The sequence below is a fragment of the Gymnogyps californianus genome, chromosome 2, assembly GCF_018139145.2.
Source record: "Gymnogyps californianus isolate 813 chromosome 2, ASM1813914v2, whole genome shotgun sequence".
NCBI classification, from domain to species: Eukaryota; Metazoa; Chordata; class Aves; order Accipitriformes; family Cathartidae; genus Gymnogyps; species Gymnogyps californianus.
Window position 1 is genome coordinate 129,931,756 of NC_059472.1, and position 22,619 is coordinate 129,954,374.

General features: G+C 43.4%; 1 protein-coding gene across 1 annotated transcript in view; it reads left to right on the forward strand.

The window, feature by feature from the left end:
* The first annotated feature begins 10,535 nt into the window (after nucleotides 1-10,535).
* Nucleotides 10,536-22,619, forward strand: part of JAZF1 (JAZF zinc finger 1) — a 201,061-nt gene continuing 188,977 nt past the window's right edge. The window contains exon 1 of the mRNA XM_050891630.1: nucleotides 10,536-10,866. Coding sequence (XP_050747587.1) covers nucleotides 10,752-10,866 — 115 coding nt within the window. The 5' untranslated portion in view covers nucleotides 10,536-10,751. The remainder of the gene's footprint in view (nucleotides 10,867-22,619) is intronic.

The window sequence follows — 22,619 nt, forward strand, 5'->3', positions numbered from 1 at the left end:
ATGGGGTACAAAAGACACTGAATGTGTACTCTCAGATGATCACTTATATACATTAAACGAGGGGAAACAAGAAGGTACTGTATGGAACTCAGTGAGGTGACAATCTTTGGCCATTGGAAATGCTCGGCAAGGTGAGAATACCACCATCCAAAGGGTAACTCATCCATTTTTAGTAGCAAATGAGACAAAACCATTTTGTGATCCAAGGCAGTGAGAGGCTTAATACCATCAGCACAGATCTTAATCCACCTCCAGGAGGAGATGCCAGCGTGTCTCTATTCTATTCACCACTCAGCAAACAAAATGATGTGGGTCAGGCAGCACTGCGGCCAAAAGATAGTATGTTAACTGTCCCCATACAGCCTCAAAACTGAAATGGAAAAACACTAGGTAACATCTGGCAATAAGAAGAGTATTGGGTAATAATTAGCAATAGATTATCACTAGACAGTAAGGAAATTGTGTGCTTCTTCAAGTCATGTTGAGAGTTTATGGTCCTTAAAGAAGCACTGACAACTACCGTCACTATGGGACCCAACGCTTCCCCATACACTTCCAGAAGTAAAAAAGAGACGAGTCTCAAACATAAGAGGGAATTAGATGTGACCCCAAAACTTCTATTATTCCAGTGAAAAATGCTGGTAATGAGGATGTGGCCCTCCTTGCATTTCTACTCCTCCCATGCAAATGAACAGTTCTGACAGAACTGAGCAGCATCACTCACAAAGAGGCAGTTTTCTCACAGAGAAGGATATTCAAACAATTTGGACAAGCAATGCTGGTCTGGACTTACTTAACCTGTCCAGCAAAATCAAATCTGCTGATTATGATTATGCAGATGCTGTGGTGAGAGCATAAACTTCCCCATTTCTTAAGCACGAGAAGTCTGGCCTGATGACTCCAGAAACAGATTTAGCCTGGAGCTTTCTATGAAATAGACCTCTCACCTGAAAATAGCCTGCACAAGCACAAGTCTACTTTGTAAAATAAAGAAGGGCACTGGGAACATGCTTAAATCAATAATAACGGTGGTTTTCAGCGATAAATAGTCCTTAGATTCACTAAGGTCCTTAAGACAGGTCCTTAAAACTCACTACTGTGTCAAATGCTCCCACCTGGAACTTAAACAGTGGGAGTAAAATAAAGGCCATTTTCTTCCACTTGACCAAACTGTCTATATTTCTTGTAGACCAATGAACTGCCCTTCTTTCTGGTTTTGATTTGTCCTGGCCTATTAAGGTGACACACTTAGAGCAGTTAGAGAAATACTGTCACCTACACTAGCCTCCTGTAGCCCTACAGAGATCATTCTTTTTTCTCTCAGACACACTGCTGGGAGGTGGAGGAATATGGTGTGCAGACCCTTCTCAGGGGTCATCACCATCCCTTCACCAAGGAAATCATGCTCTCAAGAGTCAGGTTGAGCCACCATCATCGCTGTTCTGTAACAGCAAAGGCGCACAAGACAGCCACTGCGGAATCAAGGATATTGCCTGAGTACTCATAGTCCTTTTAATATGTTTATCAAACAAACCAATATCCCAGAGGAAGGAGGAAAAAGTATTTGGCTCCTGCTTTCCCAGACAGCAGAAAAAAAAAGAAAATCAGAACAAAACCAAAACAGTGTGATTCATAAATTCCCCACTGCCAATCTTGTTAGTTTGACACTGCAGATCAGACAGAAAAACTGTACTTGGAAAACATTAATGCTGCAAAGCAGCGGTGAACTGCATGTAATCCCATGTAGGTGTGGAACCCCTCCGACTTCAGCTGGGGTTAGTTAAGGGATGGGGGAAAGGAATCAATCTGCTTTCTATGACCAGGGCCTAAATCAGCAGTGGAAAACCTGTGGTGTGGAGGTTAGGGTATGGCCAGAGTTTCACATCGCATAGTCTGATCTACTCTTTTCTCTGAAATCCTACCCCAAATGAAAGCTCCAACAACTTTTACGGATCTATGATAGTTTACTTCAGCTGAAAGAGTCCTTCTAATCTACATAATAGACTAAGTTTAAAGATTTAATTATTCTTTTATCTATATAAAAATTATTGTGACAATGCTCAAAGGACAAAGCAATTACCAAAAAAGGCCAACCAGCAACATCTGACTACTAATCCAATGAGGAGATAGAAAGAAAATATTGTTACATAGTAAAAGTTTTTAATTAAATTATATTTCTTCTATGTTTGTACATCAAAGAATAATTTGGGGTTTAAAATTTAAGAGGCAATATTTGTGTGTACTTCCAAGACAACACAATGTGAACATGCAGTTTCTCAACCTACAGCTAAGCTGGAAATGTGCCACACAAACCAGTTGAAGGCAAAGTGTAAACCTGCCAATGCTTCTGAGTACATTTTTACTATTATCACAAGCAGTCACATCTGTTAAATACGTAAGAAGCCTCTAATTCTACTCTTTGATAGATTCACACATCTGTATACCCCAAAACTATAAAAAATGAAGTATGAAAAATAGGTGTAGAACAAAAAATTAATCACATGTATGCATTGGTGAACCTCTTTCAGAGAAAGGCTAAGCAAGTTTTTTGTTTATTAAGCTCCCCAAGTTTTTTTTCTGGTACAATTTTGGGTGTTGAAATTAGATGCTGGAAGATGTATTGGTACAGAGAATGAATTAAGCACAAGTAATCTGACCTCCAAACAAGAGCAAAAAGAAGTGAGTGAGCTCTTGCAAATAATATCCTTTCTGTTTGGTCCATGTACAGGAGAAAAGCAGGAATAAGGATTCTTGTTTCACTATATCCTTTGATATTTTTGTGGGGCTGGCCATGGTCTAGTTACAATATAAACACACAGAAGGAGGAAAAATAACTGAAGATGTTGGGATTGTTATCTGTAGATATACATGGACACTATTACAAAGATATATTTCCATTAAGTTTTGTAAGAAAGAAACTGAAAATGAGTAGGGCTTAGGATATGCTTTTTTTTTTTCCTTCTGTAAGATGAAGTATCTCTATGCCCATGGAACATTGTTTTTTCTTTTACATACTGTAGTTTGAAAAAGTTTTTGTTGGACTAAGTAATTTGTTTAGGTTGAAATATGGTGAATTTGCAGGATGCAGATACAGAAGCTGGAAATAAGAAGTAAGAAACTTTAGCATTCTACCAGTGCTTTATAATACCTTATTAAAATACCACAAATCTATCCTCTCTTATTTCACGCCTTCCCTCACTAGGAGTTCCTGGCATCTAATGTAGAAGCATGTTAGCTTCTTTTGTTTCATACGAGATAACTAAATCAGATGTTCTGAAGAGTGAGTAATGTCCAAGTTTGTTTCCAAATACTGCATTATGCATAGGCATTTTTGTTTGCTTGTTTATAAAGCAGACCCATGACTTTCTGAGACTATGATGAGTAGTTTTTTGTTTATGTAAAGCAGGAGCTTCTGCAGCTGTTTACAGATTAAATTCTGCGAAGCACTGAATACCTAAAATCACACTGAAGTCAGTGGGTATACACAAGCCAGAATATACACAAAATGAGTGGGGGTCTCAAGTAATTATGTATCTCACAGCTTCCAACCCTTATACGTTGTTATGCAGATGAGGAAAAGGATAAATTTTGTGGAAACATGCCAACTTTTTTTTTTAACATAAGATTTATGATGTAATACACATTGAAAGGTATCAGAGGAATGCTTGAAGCCTTCACACCTATGCATTCCTCTGAAGGAAACAAGGGAGCCTTTGGGTCATCTTGGCACTTTTCTTCAGCAGGCATTCGTATTTTCTATGACACAGAGTTGCATCCCTTGCCTAGGACGGCAGACAGCAAATACTGTCTTTGTGGAAGTACTACATCCCCATTCTTGATCATCTGTCCTTTCTCATGTTTCTCTCAGATAACTGTTCACACATTTTCTCCCCTTTCCTTTTTATTTTTTCTTACTACTGTACTATTTACCTGCGAGTCTCCTCATTTTGGATTTTCTACATGGCACCACTTTAATATTCCATTTTAGTACTCCAGAGATTTTGCTTCTTTTATTCCTGTTCAACATCTGCTTCCAATAATGTAATGTATTTGTGGATTTGAACAGGTGATTCCAAGTAAACCATGTGCAGCAATCTGCTCAGTGGAGGGCAGTCTCTTCATAGGTCCTCAGCGGCTACTGGAGAGCTACACAAATTTTCACTAGTTGATGTTCTTCTGTTCTTTTGTTCAGAATTGTAGTGGCCATATTCAGTCCTCATGATCCGTGTGATGATAACAGGCATGTTATTTGTATCTCCGATTTAAGCTGTCACAAGAAATACATGTTTATTTGACAAACCACCCTCGTTGGTGATTGCAAGTGATTTGCAATATTCTTGCAGCTGAGCTTCTCACAGTTCATTCACCACAGAAGATCATTTGAAAGGTTTACTAAGATGGGGGTTTCTTTCATTTGCAAACGGATCTTATTCTGAACTGTGGATCTCCTTTCCAATGATGTCAGGCTCCACAGTCAACGATTGGCAAGCCTCCTGATAACAAAGTTACCTGATTTCCCTTTCTTAGACACTGCAAACCACCCCTAGTGCTGTAAGTTAACTTTATGCCAAAGTCTTCTCCCCCCTAACCTAACTTAAGAATGTGAGAAAGGCATGTCTTTTAAGAACAGGAAGAATACTCTGTGTAATTGCCTGCTCGAACACTGGGGATTTTCCGACCCTATATATGATTTAGCAAGTGGATTTTTGCTGGCATCTATGCCTCAGTGCAGAATTCTCCCTGTCACCGGTATTCTTGGCTCAGTGAAGAATTTTTAAATGGGAAATTCTCAGGCTAAACAGAAGAGAGTCTGTTCTGAATTTGCAGGCTCTAAAATACACAGCTCCCTGTGACTGGGAAATCCAGAAACGAAGGACCTGGATTTTCCTACGTAAATTTTGATTTGGGGCAGAGGAATAGGCGAATAAGAAGGAAAACGTGAGATGACACGAAATCACGTGGGACTCGTGTCCCGTGTCTTTGCACTCCAGATCACTGATGTAAGTTAGAGCTGCCTTAGGATTGCTTTAAATCACCTTCCAACTATAGCATCCTAAATGATCTTCAAGGTCAGAGGACAAGAGAGTTTGACACTCTGACGTTTGTGATGACACTTCTACTCCAAACAAAGAAAACTAGGAAGTGCTTGTTCTAATTTAGGATTTATTTTTGTGAAAATGATACTATAATCTCAATACATTTTGGAATGAATTTGCCTTTTTTAATTGACTTCATGAATTATTATGTCAGTAGATGCCATGAAATCCAGTTACAAGTTGGGTACTCAATTTAGGAAGTGAAAGTGGAAAAGGCAAATATTTCAGAATTACAGACTTCTGCATTTTTGAGATGCTGTAAAAGTTATTAAACGGAAAGTTTCACTCTATACTCTTAACCCTCATTAAAGAACAAGTTTGCCTTTCACTGAGAACTTAGAAAATTGCGTTATTTTCCTAGCCAGTTATTTTTAAAAGTATATGTTAATTATCTCCAATTGTCTGAGTGAAACAACATAAAAGGTTTTAGTAAAGTATTCCACTATAACCCATAGTAAGAACAGAGTAGGTTATTCAATACCTATGTAATTGCAGGTTCTTACAAGAGACCACTGAAATAGCTCACATTTTATAATTCCAAGGCAGACTAACATTGTAACAGTGGTTTATGCTATAACACTATGTTAGCTCCAAATTTCCTGAAGTAGTCAAAACAAGACAAGAAAATTCCTTTTTTCTAGGCCACAGGTAACTGGAAATACAGAGGCAACTGTTTATCTGAAGCTTTGTCCTTCTGAAAATGTGCAAGTCTCTCAGAAAGTTCAACTAAGCAGGATTTCTATCTATTGTTTTGGGGCATCTGGAACTAGTGGGGAATACAGTGCTTTCCCAGCTTAACATTTTGTTTTTCCATTGCACCCTGAAGCTACACATTGCACTGCCAAGAGAAAACTAATTCAGCAGTATAAATTAAAAATAGGATTCTCGTGACACAAACTGCATAAATATGTTTTACTTGTATAATTATTTTGCAGCAGTGACATGTCTCTGTTATGAAATCTTCCCAAATTGTGTGACATTTCTTATATGGCCAGTATGTAGAGGCAAGCAGAAATAAAATGATTAAAATTGTTACTGAAAAATGAATCAGTAATTTTTTTAGGGGAAGGTGTTGCCAACCATTTCTTTGTAATATCCAATTATCCTTGGTTTATTTTTTCTTTAGAACAAACATAAGTAGATATTTTCAAGTATGACTTCAATAGTGTAAAAATCAGAACCGTAGTAAGACTGTAATTTTAAAAAGTTTCACAGATTCATGTCGTCCCTGTGCAAGAGTCATAACAATCTTCTCAGTAACGCTCCACTATTATAAATGCAGCTGAAAACAAGTACTTAAACTATGCTTTAAATAAGAGACTGAAGCAAGTATTGGCTTTTCCTTACTATTTGACAGAGGGGTGGTGTCTTCAATAAAAGTCTTATCACCCTCAGAGCACCAAGGGCAGCAACTACCAAGTTTTTCGATTCAGACCTCTAGCCTTCCAGAGAGCATTAGGACAGAATAATCAGCTTTCAGGAATCCAGAACAGTATGACTGGCTGGTAGCAATCTATCCTCAGATAAGGCCCAGCAGTTACAGCAGTTAATTACCACAATATAACTACTAAGTTATTCGTAAAAATTGGTTATTAGAAAGACCAGCAGTCAAAAGTCATTGAAAAAGGTCTAAGAGCCAGACCACCCAAGTCATCAATTTAAGGAATAAATTAATTAAAATTACTCTAAATATGTTTCTTACTTTATCAAAACGGACTTAAAATGAGGCACAAAGATATGAAGTTAGTGAAGAAAAGATGCAGTCCTAACATACGCATTTATAAGCAGATAATCAGATGATCGAGAAATCTACTCAGTTAATCAGCCCTCAGCCTTGTACAGAGGTCTGAATAGCAGCACATCCTTCTTCTCACATGCAGTCCTGCTCTCAGTTGTGCCTACGACTCTACCTAAGCTGAAATGATTGTTAAACCAAGGGTCTTAGGGGCCTTCAAAATAACTTCTTCAAAAACAAATAAACTAGGGCCTACCAGCCATTTGAGCTTTTTCCCAGCTCCATTTATTTGAAGTATCCTTTAAGATAGCTATTATCACCTCTGAAATGGATCTACTCAGCGATTAGGCCTGGCTTGACAAATCACTTGGGTCTAATTTCCATTTATTTCTCCCACAGAACAAAATGACAGGGGCAACTTCCAAGCACTTTCTGTTAGTTTTGCCAGTTTGTCGTATGGATACCCTAGTCCTCTATCCCAGTAAAGCTTGAATAAGAAAATGATCACTCATAATAAAGAATTTTAAAATATATTGGATCGGGTAAACTACTGATAAGAAGTTTGATAAAATTACTCCATCTCCCAGATATTTGAGGAAAGAACAACAAGTACATGGGGAAGAGTACGTGTTCTTTCTACAAACTCCACTTATTATCAGGACATAATCTACTTCGTAATACACAGATGGTAACACGACAACAACAGTGAATCAGGGATGAGAAGAGTTAAGTTTGGGGCATTCTTCACTGGGTTTGTTCATGCCTGTCTGTCATGAGCCTGGTCCCTTGCCCTGACACCAAACTCAGGGGCAGAAGGCCCTTAACTATGCTGGGAAGAAAACCCTCCTGACTCTATGTTCTACTGTTCCAAGTGCTTAAATCATAGAGAAAAAAACATGAAGTGGTTTAACTATCCTAACTTCTAGTGAAGCCATCACAGCTGAATATCTACAAAATCAGGCCCTACAGAGTAGGAGGAGTAATTTCATTAAAAGATACTGACCTGAATCCTTACCCTATGGGATACTAAATAACTCCTGACTTTCCAGCTCTTCTTGACTGCTGCAAGAGTTAAGTGCTCTCCCTAGCTCAAAAGGTCTCAAAAATCCAGAGAATTTAGCAAACAATGAATAAAAAGAGACCTGCAGCTAACTGAACAAATTCACACATCAGAAAGCAATCACTACATTGTCTGCTACTAGCAGGTGGTTAACCATGAATGTTTATTACTTGACAGCTACAAAACTACTTTGATTTCTTTGTAGGTGACCAGTGTTCTTTGTTAACAGCTATTAGAAGCTATTGATACCAGCTCAATGTCCATCACAGTTTTGTTTCATAACAAATAGACTAAATCACGCATCTGTTGACCTTGATAGATCAGCCACATGAAATTCTTACATTTAATACTCATTCTGATTAATCTTGATTTCCTGCCTTAGAAATTTTCTATTTTAATTATGCAGGTGATCGACACTGACACAGTGCCTACTCATATGCAAACAAAAATGTAAAATCTACAGTCCTGATATTGTTAACGGTGCTGAGGATTCATGCTTACCAAAACCACTATAGGTTTAAAAAGGCCTATGTGTTTGACTGCACAAATTAGTCTCCAAAACTGCAACTTATTAGGGAAGATGCTTATCTTACCATTTTACTCCTCTTCCCCACTTGCTATTTATTGGTTTATGCCTTGATCACACGGGCACTTGCACATACCTGATTTTGTGGCATTATTCATGACAGGAGCTCGTGTAGCGTGAGTTTCCAGGATCATGGTCTTAAGCAGGAACAACTCCTTCGCTGAGTCAACTCACAGTGAGCAAGTTCCTTCAATAACATCAGAAAGACAGTGAAGAAATTAGAAGAATAACCTGTGAAGTAGCTATGCTTGAAACAGATGGATCAAATGACAGATGGCCGATACCAAAACCCTCTGTATTATTCAAAAGAATTACACATTTTCATGAAATGCCTAACAGCAGCAGTTCTCCAACCCTCTAGACTACAGGTTGACCACAGTCAACCCTAAAAACGTACTGTGGACTACCACGTGTCCATGTTACCATTTTTTAAAAAGTGTAAAATCTACGATATAGTTCCGTGGTTCAGCATCTCATGGCTATGCAAACTCTATTTACAAACTGTAGCTCTATGTGTTGAAGTAAAAGAAGGCTTCTTCACATGCTGTTTTTCTGGAAAGTAGGGTTTGTGCTTGCTTTGTTTTCTTTGATATAAACTAAATGGAGTGGATTCATACACCAAGAAAAACACAATTGGATGAAGGCAAAACATCAGAAAAATATTAAACTGAACGTGTAAGAAAATGACTAAAATAACCTGCAAGATAAAGCTTATTTTCTCACCACGAACGATAGGTTCTCTGATATACAGGACACCAGGAACTAGCTCCAAGATTTTTCATGCTTTAAGCAAAAGGACAAATACTCGTCTTTCCATTCACTAACCATTCTACTGCATTTTTAGGCTTTGCTATTCTTTGGCTCCCACAGCAATGCTAGGAACATCCCCACCTGCAATACAGTTAATGAAACAGGCAAGGGCTCTGCTTATCCTTATGCACATGCTTAATTTTACAGAGATGAGAACAGCCTGGGAATGTTATCCATCAGTGGGATCAGTGGAACCACTTATGTCTGTACAATTAAGAGAGCCTTATGCAGATTTTGAGGCTTTTTTTGTCACACTTTTGCTCAAAATCACTAATAATATTGTAGAACCGTATAAATATGAGAGAGAGAGATGATTATAAAACAGAAGGGGGGGAGGAAGAGCCTTCCTGACAAGCAAGCTCTCACTTTTTTTTTTTTCCCTTTTAATTTTAAATAAAGCTGTCTGCGAATTTGAGCCTAGGGAGACCTTCATTAAAATCAATTAATCAGTCAGCCTCTCTGCTGACTAGCTTTCTGGAGACAAAAAAGTCAAAATAGGGTTTGGGAGCAAGGTGTGTGCGCGACTTCTGCTAACTTTCCCCCCAGGGCCGCAGCCTCACACCCCTGCCCCGCCTAGGCGGGCATGTTGGCGGCCGCCGGGCGAAGGCGGGAAGGATGCAGCCCGCGGGCTGTAACCAGCTGCTCGGGGGGGGGGACGGGACAGGAGCCCACCTGGCGGCGGGGAGACCCCGCTGCCCCCGAGGCCTGGCCGGCCGCAGGGCTCGCAGGTGCCTCGGGCCTGGGGCTCGTCGGCGGGCAGGTGAGGGCTGGGTCTGGCGGCCTCGGCTCCCCTCAGGGAAGGAGCGACCGCCCCTCAATTTAGCGACCTCGGCGAGGGCTGGTTGCTTCCCCCCAGTACGGTGGAGGTGACAGCCGCATTAGGAGCCAACTCCCGGCAGCGGGGAGAACTCCCCGGGGCGGGCACCGCCTTCCCGGCCCCGACACCTACCCCAGGAGCAGCTCCCCTCGCCCCGCCGGCCGCTACAGCAGCCCCCGGCCCCACCGTCGCCTGCGAGAGGCTGAGGGGGAAAGTTAACGGCGGGGCGCGCCCTCCTCCCCTCCCCGCCCCCGCTCGGTGCCGGACAGCAGCTTCCGCCGCCCCCGCGGCGAGGAGGCGCGGGTGTCCCCCGGCGGCGGCGGGCGCGGAGGGCGGCCCGGGTGCCCTGCTCCTCCCGCTGCCGGCGGCCGCCGCCGGGGCAGCACAGCTGTTACAGAGCCGCGCTGGTCCCTCCTCCCAGCTGCGGCTGCCTCATCTCCCCCACCCAGCCCGTCCCTCCCCTCCGCCGCTCCCGACGCTGCTGCTGCTGCCGCCGCCGCCACCTCCTCATCCTCCCCACCCCCACCCTCTCTCTCGCTCCCCATCTCTCTCTCTCCGTCCCGTTCCCCCCTGCCCCCGCCTCTCCCCGCCCTGCCGCCGCCGGCCCTGGCAGAGCAGGCACCGCAGGGGGATCTCGATGTAACACCATGACAGGCATCGCGGCCGCCTCCTTCTTCTCCAACGCCTGCAGGTTCGGGGGCTGCGGGCTCCACTTCCCAACCCTGGCAGAGCTCATCGAGCACATTGAGGACAACCACATCGGTGAGCACCCGGCGGGGCCGGGGCAGGGGCCGCGGCCGGGGCAGGGCAGGGCGGCGGGGGCGCCCCGCGGCGGCGGGCGCGGGGGGCGTGGGGCCGCGTGTGCAGCAGCGGCGGCGGCGGCGACGCGGGGCGGGAGGGGGGCACAAGGTGCAGCGGGAGCCGGGGCGCGGCGGCGGCCGCCGGGGGAGGGAGGTCGGCGGGCGAGGAGTGGCAGGAGCGGTCCTGCGGGCGACGTGGAGGGCTCCTCGGGGAGGCGGCGTGCGGCGCGGCGGCATGGGTGGGTGCGGGGGAGGCGTGCAGCCCGCCGGCCCTGGCGAGGGGGAGTTAGTTTGCATTGGCAGGAGGGAGCGCAGAAGCCCGGAGGAGGCGGTGGAGGAGGGAGGAGGACGGGCACAGCACGCCGCCTGCTGCTTCCGCCCCGGCTCTGGCTGTCAGGGCTCCAGGGAGGGAGGGAGCCGCCGCCGCGGCAGCCATTCCGCTTCCTCCTCCTCCCGCCGCCGCCGCCGCTACTGCGTCCTGTCAGCGCTGTTGCTAGGTGTGGTGGGGAGGACGGGTCGCGCTCCGGCCGCACCGGCCGCCGCAGCGCGGGAGGCGCCTCTCGGCGGAGGGACGGCGTGAGGGAGGCCGGGGCCGGCGGCGCGGTGGGCGTGGAGGGAGAGCCCGGCGGCGGCGGGCGGGAGGCCAGGCGGCGGCAACGGCGGGGACGCCGGCCCGCGCCGCCGGTGCAGCCCCCGGGGCCGGCCGGGCGGGAGGCGAAGGCGACCGCGCTGGGACCCGCTGCCGTTAGCCGCGGAGCCCAGGCCAGGCCGCGGAGGGCGGGCCGGGCAGCGCCGCGCTGGATCATCACCTGTAGGCTCCCCCCGCGCCGCGCAACGGCCGCTGCCCGGTCGGCGGCGGCGGCCGCCGCCCCCCGCTCCCCTCAGCCGCCCGTCCCGCCAGGGGCGCGGGGGCGGGGACGCCGCCGGGCCTGCGGGCGGCGGGGCGATGACTCGTCAGTGCTTTCCCGGCGAGGGCGCCTCATGGGCGGCGGGCGGGCGGGAGCGTGCGCAGGGGCCGCCGGGGCCGCCCCTCGGCAGCGCGGGCGGCGCCCAGGGGAGGAGGGGGCGGCGCGGCTCCCGGCCGGCCGCGGGCGCCAACTTTCCCTCTGCCCCCTCCGGCGGGACCGGCCTGCCCGCGCCCGGCCGGGCCTGAGGCGTGCCGGCGCGGAGGGTCTGCCGGCCGCCACCGCGCCGCCCGCCCCGGCTTCTAGCAAAGCATCTCGTCCCTGCGCCGTCCCCAGCTGGGCACGGCCCCGCCGCTGGGCTGCCGCCGCCCCGCACCTTCACTCTTCGGCCTCGGCAGGTGTGCTGCCTTGGCTTCTAGGCTGCTTCCCCTCTGAAACTTCTCGGCTTTCTCTTTTTGCTAATAAAATACAGTGCTTAAACTGCCAAAATTTGAGGTAATTCTTTGAAGCAGACCAAGTTTTAAAATCGGGGGAAAAATACAGAAGTTTTAAGTACCCAGGGGCCAGAGACTCCTGTGTTTCACTAGAAGTATGAGGAAACAACATGCTGCTGCAAAACGATGAAGCTAGCATGCATTTCAGTTTATTAAGTTTTAATAGGCAGGCCTGAATACCTGGAAAAAATCACTGAAGCTTAAATTGGAAGTATAACGTTATATTAATGTAATGTTATAGGTCAGAGAGATGAAAGGTGTGGTTCTCATAATTATCACAATGCCTAGTATGAGGTAACAAAACCACATACCGCAAAACTGTGTAATTTATGACTCGACGTGGTGCAGACATACTGTTGGGGGTTTTTTTGAATCTCAGATTCTTAGCTTTTCCTACACCATGCATCACATTACACCAGAAAAGCTTAGGGGAAACAGTTTCCCAAAATGAAAGTTCATAAGTCATCTTGTGTGTCCCTCGAGCGGATTATCAGCCCCGAGGTGCCACAGCCCACAGGGTGTCAGAAAAGATGCAGTCCAGCCCATGTGGTATGCGCGTTGCTGTTTAATCCCCGATCAGTGGTTCTGAGACTTCTCCGCAGAGAGAACGTTATGCTGAAATACTGTAATTTCTTAATAATTGTGTATTTAATTCTATAGCCATTATTCATTACTTTTTTCTTATCTCAAAGTATTACAGATTGAACACACGCATACATTTAATTGAGCATGTCATTCGCCAAGACTTGCAGGACACAACTGAAACTTTGCACATATGATGTCACTCATGCAGGTGATTGAGTACAAACTGGTGGAGAATGATGTAAAGTTGCTTGTGCTTCATCTTTAACGTTTCACCTCAGCATGGTGGCAGGTTAAACTTGACCTAATTGTGAATACAAGATGCGGGTACGTTATGTTACTCACCTGTATCAAACACTGGAAAAATCAGTAGGGAGTTATATCAGTGACACCAAGTATGGATCCCAGTTCTCACGTGGAGGCTCAGCTGTACGGTTTGGTGTGTCTGAGGGGCTCCTGGTGCAGCCTGAAGGATGAGAGTCTATGAAAACTCACTAGAATAAGCACTTGGCCAAAAGGTGATTAACCTTTCCGAAGGCAGCTGGGAAATAAAGGAGTAAACGTCTGAATAGGAGCTTATATTGGAATTACTTTCTCAGTAAGTCTGATGCAAACGGTGTCTAATTTTTGCTGTCCTGCAGGTCTAGAAATGTGCACTGAAATTTGTTGCTTTAAAAATTGACTGTAGTTTTTGGCATATAGAGCAAAGAGTAACATGCCATACAAAAAATACATTGCTTTGGACGTTCTGTGTGTGCTGCATGAATAAAGAAAACTTGATTGAGTTATATACCATTATTAGTTTAAACTGAAGTGGGCAATTGCTGGGCAGACAGTGTTACAGCGCAGATAACAAACTTGATGCTGCAAACAGCTCTGTGTGGGGAGACGTGTATGGCATGGGCTCTTGATGGTCTGGCTGCTGCAGTGATGCTGCTCTGCCGCATTTCACGGGATGGGTTAATAATCACTCACATCATCAGTGGAGTGCTGGTAAGAATTTGATCGTTTTTCAGAGCTATATTGTGTCTCTGAAAAAGCGGGAACAAATACTTACCAAGGGATTTTTTTTGGTCAGCCTTGCAAATAAAGCTCAACTTAGTGTAAGGAAACACTGTTGTGGTATTCTGGGGACAGAATATATTTGGTTTCTGAGGGACTCTGTAGTTGCTTTCCTTAGTCATAAAATAACACTCATGAATAATCATATGGTAATGAGATAATTCAGTGTACAGTGGTTTGGGTTTTTTCCTCCTACATCTTAGTGGTCACCTGATAAATTACCAGTTACTTGAAAAAGTATCAGTGCAGATAACCTGGGAGAGTTGTGCCCATTGGATGAAATACTCAACTCTGAGGTGATGCTACGTGCCCATCAGCATATCAGCTGCTTTCTGGGGTTTTGCATTTATGTATTGAAGACCTGTGAAGAATTAGGCTAGCTCGGGAGCAATGCTCTGGGGTCTTTCATAAGGCCCTACTGGTGTCCTCTGCAACGAGACCACGTTCTGCAGGAGGAACTCTTTCAGACTGTAGCAGTGCTATCAAACAGTGTATTCACATTTTCTGTGGCTCACACCTGAAAATAGACATTGATTTTAAACTGCTGATTAGTAAATGCTTCTCTGTGAGCTTTTTCTACCAGCACGTTGTCCAAGCAACCTGAAGTGCTGTTACCTTCTCTGCAAGTGTGTCGAGAAGGAGGACTTTGTCTGCCTTGCTAGGCCATCTCCCTGCCTCTTGGTTTTGGCTGCTCTGATTCCTTGCAGGTAGTTTGGTTGACTTTTCTTATGTCTCTAGTCTGGGAGCAAAAGGCCTAATTTACTGCTATTTGCCAGATTCACACTGTAGAATGGAATGGACTTAATCCAGTCAATTCCCCAGAGTACTGTCAAGAGGCGGGGGGGGGGGGGGGGAACCCCAAACAAACCAACCCTGAACTGCTGAGTATTCAGCTGGGGCAACATGGCAAATTTTATTGCATGTCTGTGGTCCTGGTAGTGTCTTCAGCTGTGATGTTAGGAACGGCACCTCTGGTTCCACAGAGTGTTTCTGAAATTACATTTAAGTCTTAACTTGGTATAAGTAATCTTCTGGGGCATTTTCAGCTGTTCATAGGAGTCCAGAGGGTCACACACTTTGGTTTCTGGGTTTTTTGGGGGCTTCCCCCCACCCCATGATTTGATTCTTCCTCAATCTACCCATAGTTGAACTGCATCCTTTAGAGTGAGGGGTCAAGTAGCTCCTTAAAGCTAGTTGCTAATACAAAGTTTACGCTGATGCTGAAGAGCCAATATTTAAACTGAATCTCTTAATAAGATTTTGACAACATCAATTTATTTATTTTAATTTTTGCTTTGTATTTATAGTCAAAGAATATTTTTAATCACGTGTGCAGATGAGGTTGTTGCTTGTATGAGCCACTGTGTGTTCACTTGGTTCATGATGAGTACCGACATGCCGTACATACCTGTGTAGCTGTATGGCTGATTTGAGCAGTCCTGCTTCTCCTGAGACTCGTCGAGTATTGACAAAATGGATGTGAATGAAATGAGTGTCTGGACATACAGTGGTGGGCCCAAAGAGATGGAAGAGTGGGTAGGAGGAGATACAAAAGATAAATGTGAAGACACTCTTACCTTAGTGAAAGTAGAGTTTGTTAATTGTGTTGCACTGAAACTGCTGGAAGAATTTGAAGGGGGGGCAGGGAGAGCATCTGCTTATACAGTAATTACATAAACTAAGATGATCTACTGTCGCTGAACATCTTATCATAACTTTGTAAGAAGTCCTGGTGTTAGCTTCCATTGAGGGATTTGTGTAGTATTGGTGTTGGAACTGGGAGCTATGATTCTTCTCATCAAAGTTGACCAATTCCTAAATATTAGGAAGGGTCCTGCAACAGAACAGTACTTGCTGTGAGAGCAGAGGCAGCTGCTTTCCTAAGTGATAGGATTATCAGGAAAAATAAAACTTCTTCAATAAAAGAATAGTTGCAGAAGACAGACCAGAATCTTACATATAAAATACTACCCATCTGGAAAGTTCAGGTCATATGGAGGGGGAAAGAGGCTTCTGAAATTCCGTGTCTGGTGGTAACTTTGACATCTGCTACCTTCAGTGACTTCAATTCTTATTTAATGTTAGGCAGTCAAGGGGCCAGATTCCACAGCAAAGAGCTTGAGTGGTTTAATAATCCATTGGCTGAATGCATGCAGCTTGCTTAAAGTTGGCCCTTTCAGTATTTTCTCAGAAATGCTAATAATGGTTGTGCTGTGTCCTCACTTTGATAGTAAAAGGTGTTGAATTACAAGTTGGCTGTGAGCACATGCAAAAATGGCAGTCGGTGTTGCTAAAATGTGTGCTTCGCTCCCCTCTCCTGTGTTGCCCAAACTTCCACCAGCATGTTGGATAAAGTGCAATATGACCTAGATGACAGTTTCTATATTGGACCCCACAGTATGTTGTGTAAAACAAGTGTACAAAGATGCAACCCTTTTATGTTGCTAAAGATGAGGATGACGGGCTATACACCAGCATTTGTGGAAGGCCCAGCAAGCTTAAGTCTGTATGAAAGATTTTGTTCGCTTAAAGCTGAGCTCTTCAGAAGAGTGTGAACATCGTTGAAGTGGTTACCATCATGTAACTCTCTTTTAGCATTTGCTCGACGTGTAATTTAACATTTGGAGTTGAGACTGGCTGTTTTGAAGAGATGGTAGATCTTAACCCGAGGCTTTTTACACTGAGAGTGATGTGGCAGCTAGGTGTATGGGATGCTCTGCTCAGTGTCTGGAAATCGGAGGACAGCCCATGCTTAGTTGCCAGTAATGCACATGAACGTGTGGCCTTGCTAAATAAATGAACAATTACGTGTATTTACCTCAGCAGTAGTACTAATTATTGTTCATGGAAAGCAACTTTCTACATATATGGCTCCATTTATCTTAAGTTCATCCTCTGCTCAGTACTTCTACAGCTGTAATTTTTGTTATTTATTGAAAATGCATTTCGCAGTGATGTGGAAGGATGTATGTTCCAAGGATGTTGGTTATTTGCTTTGCAAGTAGGTGTGGTGAGGAAAGCCCTTCTCTTTCAGGAACACTTTTCTATCAAATAGTCTTTTTTGACTAACAGTTCTAATCAGCAGTTTTTTCCCCCACTTGTAATCTTGAGCAGAGCAGGTTTTTGGATAATTTTCCAGTTCCAAGTCTGGTTTCCTTTGCTCTTTGGGTTTGAATTTAAATTGTGATAAAATCTAAGTGCAACATTTGTAACAAATTCTAGGTTATATTAATCATATGGAGGTAACTGGAATTGCCATTAAACTTTAGCTAAAACATGATTTTTGATACCTCTGTGACGTGAAATTTGTTCTTGTTCTGAGGTTACCAAGTACATCGAGGCTAAGGCATAAAGTGTTTTAATGGCATAAAGCTTGAGTAGTGTATTTTCTAGGAAGAAAGGGCTGAAAACAAACATCTGTGAACATGCTGCAAACTGATTTTTCCTTGTTAAGACTGAAGGCCTTGCATAAAGCCAACAGGGATCTTCCCTTTTTCCTCTGCCGGCTTGAGTGGCTTTGGGTGAGGCCCGTTGCAGGGCTGCGTCCCTACCATTGGCAGGGATTGCTCCTCTTGTACGCCAACAGATCTACACAAATACGAGTCAGAAAATGAAAAACTGAAGAAACATCAGGTAACTTGTAGCAGTAGTGTTATACTTCACTTGTGTAGGGCATACTTACCTTTGGGGGGAAATTTATAGTGATTATCATGTCTCCTCTTCAGAGCATGAGGGGATGTTTTCGTAGCTAACCGGCAGTCCTTATGAGAATTGTAAAATAATCAGGTGGCTGCCAGTCAAATTATCTTTTTTTTAACTTCATCATGTCTTGGGGAATGTGAAAAGACCAAGAATTGTATAATAAAAAATAATTTGAGGAAGTGGTGATGCTAGAAGATGAAGAAACATATCTGTTCAATCTGGAGATAATCTTACCTACCATTCCTTCCTCTGATAGAATATAATGCAAATACAAACAAGTAATCAGAAATATTTTGTGTCAAGCTGCAGAATACTTTAATGCAAAAGAAAGAAGCACTGGAGGCCAGCTGCTTCCACTGTACTCTTTAAGTTGCTCCTGAATGTGCTTTTTATTTATTTATTTATTTATAATTCTTTTTCTTGAATAAGCTGTGTTTCCCTGAGAATTAATTTTATTTGTCTCTAGTAAGCACCAGTATTTCAAAATTTGGATGATAAACATCGAAGTAAATAGTGGCTATATACACTTTGAGAAAGGCAGAGACAAAGATTTCAGTGTTAATTTGAAACGGCGGCAATTAGAGAACTGATTTGATAAATCAACTGTGTTTAACAAAAAAGAGTCCTTGGTTTTAAGGGACTGTCTCAGTGAATAATTGCACAATTAAAATTAAACAACCAATTCCTGTTACGCAGTGTCTAAGTCTATCTTGAGACTTCTGGAAATGCTTTGGGGGAGTGCATATGGTTTATTACACTTTTCTTTGGTTACGAGAGGCTGGAGCAATATTCTGATCTGTACAATAGAAGAAATATTCCAGTTTATGGTTTAATGATTTTTCTTTGCTATTAATATTTGCGTTTTCCACTCTGAGTTCTTAGGAGGCTCCTTCTTAACTTTGTGCTGTGATAAACAAGGGGAATGGATTTCTTCACCAGAGATGCTGATGACACTGTGGTGCTGTTTGTGTCTCTGATGAGTGCCCAGGATGGAGTACGTTACTACGGTGCAGTTTCATTTAAGATACTGTAATTCATTAAAGAATGAATTGACTTAAATACAGGTGTTACATCTTTTTAATGTTCCATCTTGTGTTACAAAGGATGGGGTAGACACAGAAGATCAGTTTAAGGGAAAAAGTTGAGGGGGATTTTGAAGCCAAGCTGGTCAGTACTCTATGGCCAAGAAGATAGAATTTAATTGTGGATGAATTTTGAAACATTTCTTCTGATTTTGAGAAAGATTTTACTGCATGCTGATAGAAGCCATCTTATTTTTTAAGAGTTTTTTGTGAAAAGCTGAGCACTTTAATTTTGAAATGTTGGCATTGCTGAAACTGCTCCAACAAAATGTTTTTTTAATTTAGGAAATATTTGGACACTTCTGAGGTTTCCCCCCCCCCCTTTTTCTTTTTTTTCCCTCCCAAGGCCACTTTGTCAAACTTGAGTAAGCTGCAAACGTTTCTGTTCCTTCTGGAAATTCATTTTTTTCCCAACATATTTTGACAGATAGTAAATATTCATTGAATAAAAATAGAACTGCTGAATATCCAAGTATGCCATGGAAAGGAGAAATAGATGTAAAGTAAGACTTATTTCTTCAGCAGTGTGTAATGTAGTCACCATCTTACTTTCTGGGAATTATCCCAATAGAAGCAAGTGGAGCTGTAACCCAGAAACTGGGAGGTAGTGTGTTTAAGATGCAAGAGATCCAATTTCACTGCTATATGAGATTGGCATGGGTACATGAATGTGAACTCAGCCCCTTATGTGGTAGATGACAGTGGCATTCAGTGAAGAAAACAACATTATGTCATTATTTCAGTCATTTATTTTGATGCAGTCCTGCTGTGTATCTTCATCAGAGTGTGTGTATTAGTGTTATGGGAATGACCTCAAAATTCATTTAAAGGCTTCATGTAGACTTCAGATGCTTGCCTGCTTGCAGGTGAAAGCTGCATGCCAAATTACTGAGGTCTACCCTTGCTTCCTTTGTCTTCAGATCAAAGGACTGACATTGATCCAAGTAAATTTGGTGACAAACTTGTAGGGAAACTCTGGAAGTTTACATGTTTTTCTAGCAATCTGTTGGAGAAGTGTTGCAACTTCTCTAACTTGCTGTTCAGCAGAGGAGTGTCTGCTACCTCGCAGGCGTCATTGATGGTTGTACTGGGTTAACTGGGTGATGTGAGAGTTGTTAAGGTCCCAGTTTTGATGCAAAAAATAACAGTGAACCACTCATATACTCGTCTCTATTTCAGTTTGGGGCCAGGGAGCTTTTCTTCCTGTTTATCCAGTTAAGCTCTTGGGATGCCTGCAGAGCCTTCCTACCAAGGCGTCAGGTCTTTATTATCTGAACATTTTTTTTGCATAGAGAAGAGGGAGGGGAAAGATAAGTGGAATTCTAAGGAAAACCCCAGATAACTACTTTTCCCTATACATTTGTTTGGGCCATATTGCAAGAGCTTCTTGACTCACTTAATGAGTATGCTAATGTGAAAAAGGTGGATTTGTGGAAGGGGAGCAAAAAATCTCCACAGCGGCAACAGCACAGAAAGGGGAAGAGGCTCAGGAGTATGCTGCTTTGTGCGCTCAGGCTGGGGGTTATTCATCCAAATGCAGAGTACCATGGATGTGGCAGGGTGGACCAGGCAGTTGACAGCTTCATTGACAGTAACAAATTCACTAAAAATTGCTTAGGACTACTGTGATATTTGGAGGGAAATGGAAAGCTAGAAGGTGTTTAAAATAAAATCCCATGGTTGCACAGTCTTCCAGGGAGGAACTAGATTGATCTGGGGTCCTCTACTGTAGTTGTAAGGGCTCTATGCTCCCGGGAGGACACAGGGCAAGGTAGTGGTGTGGTTGTGGAGGGTGGGAAGATAATTTTATGTGGGGTTTTTTGTATGCACTTTCATTTCACAGGACTACACTAGGGAGTCTTCCTTTTCCCAGGCTCAGTGTAAGCACTTGCTATACTTTAGAGAGACTTTCTAGCTGTGCTGTAGGACTCTTTCCACACAGTCCTAGCATTGGTAATAATTGCATTTTCCTTACACCTCAGAAAATCTCTTAAATTGGCTAAATACTCCTGAACTATGTAAATGCTCTTATAGATGGGAAATGCTGGCACTGTAGCTATGTCAGTCCCCGTGCTTTATCTTCAGCAGCCATGCTTAACAGTGGTTCCAGATTTTGGTCTCTGTCCTAGGGCAGCTATCTGGAGAGTTAGCTCTGTGTACCTAACTTCTTGTTCTCATTTCAGCTGTCCAGAATAACCCCTTTTTTGCTGGCAACTTTTTTGTGAGATTGTGAAGAGCCTGTCTTCAGAACAGAGCAAATACCCCATCTTTGCTGACAGTTACCTTGGGGCAATTACCCAGGGCTCTCTGCAGACCAGATTCAGTGGGGAGATAAAGTCTGTGTTGGACACCGTGATCTGGAACATAGTTATATGCCAGGGAGTTTTAGTGGCTCGCTCAACCTGCTTCCAGAGCCAGGGTAAATATCAAGAGCTTGTTCAGGTGTGCAACAATAATTGGATGCCCAGGATGGGGAAAAGGTATTTGTTGCTGTTACTTTCTGTGCATACTTTTGGTGGCGTTCTTGTATTTTAATATTAAGTGGTTGGATTTTAATTAAAAAATTGCCTTTGAACAGCCTTTACCTGATGAATTTTAGTTCTGTAGCAATTTTCATATATCTGAGTTGGAAATCATCGTGAAAGAGATGGGCGAGAAATTCTGTATCTGCTCTGGCTATACCTGAACTGTATGTGTGGCCTCAAATGCATTTCAAATATTGAAACAAATATAATAAAAATGAACATTAATTTATAAGCTTAATGAATGTTCTGGAGATATACTGGGTTAATTGATAGCTGCGGTTTTTTTCTCAATGGTGATCTTACTTTTTCCTTTCTTTCTTTTTTAAATAAAAAATGCAGTTCCTGTAACAGTATCACCCTAATTCTGCATTATTCCACTGACCTCTGAGATGTAGTGGGTGTACAGCTTTGCAGTGACCCCTTCTGTTCTTGCGAACAGCACAGTGTGCCAGCCACAGGATTGCTTACTACCACCAAGTATTCTGGAAATGAAGGAATGCCTCTTCCCTGACCCTGCCTGTATGGAAGCCATAGCATTTGCATTTGGAAACCAAATCCCCTTGCTCTGCCCCCCAAACCCCAACCCCTTAATGCTGGAAAGGAGTAGAGTTTTGCCTGCAATGGTGTAAGTGGCTGCTAAAGATACTTGGTACCTCATGAATTCAAGATTGAGCCCAAACACATAATTTTGCAATTGCTTGTTCTGTAGTGGCAGGTGTGCATGAATATTGAAGGTGTGTTAGTATTTGTTTATAATCTCTAGTGGTGTGTGGCTAGAACCATGGCATGGAATTGAGTATACTGTTTTCTAGAAAGTATTGTTAACTTCAGTGGTGTAATAATTTAAAATTTATTATGCAGTCATTGTATTCCATTAGACTTGTTATATCGATAATTAGGAACAATAATTCACGCTGATCTTTTGGCATGTGTAATTTTAAAATATTAATTGTAATTGAAGACCAAGTAAATGTTTCTTTCAGAAGCCTGCAGAGATGCAGGTGGTTAGGATAAGAAGTGAGAAGTGAAGAGAGGTGGTTAGGAAGAGCCCACATATTTAGTTTATTTTTTGGCAAATTGACACAAGATAGTAAACTGCAGAGATAAGAAGGAAAAAAACCTTCCAGTATCTGTATTTTTAGAAGACAGTTGTGTGGGATTAGTCATCCTTTCATAACTGAAAGAACAACATACAAACTGGGGGGTGGAATTCAAAAAAATTTTTTTTCTCATCTGTGTTGACCTGTGGCACAAAGGTGGACCTTTACATCTTTCTTTCTTCTGTTCTGTCCTACCTTTGCTTCCTAATTTGCTTTCCTAAAGGAAAATTCAACTCCCCTTATCATCTGCCACCTTTCTTCTT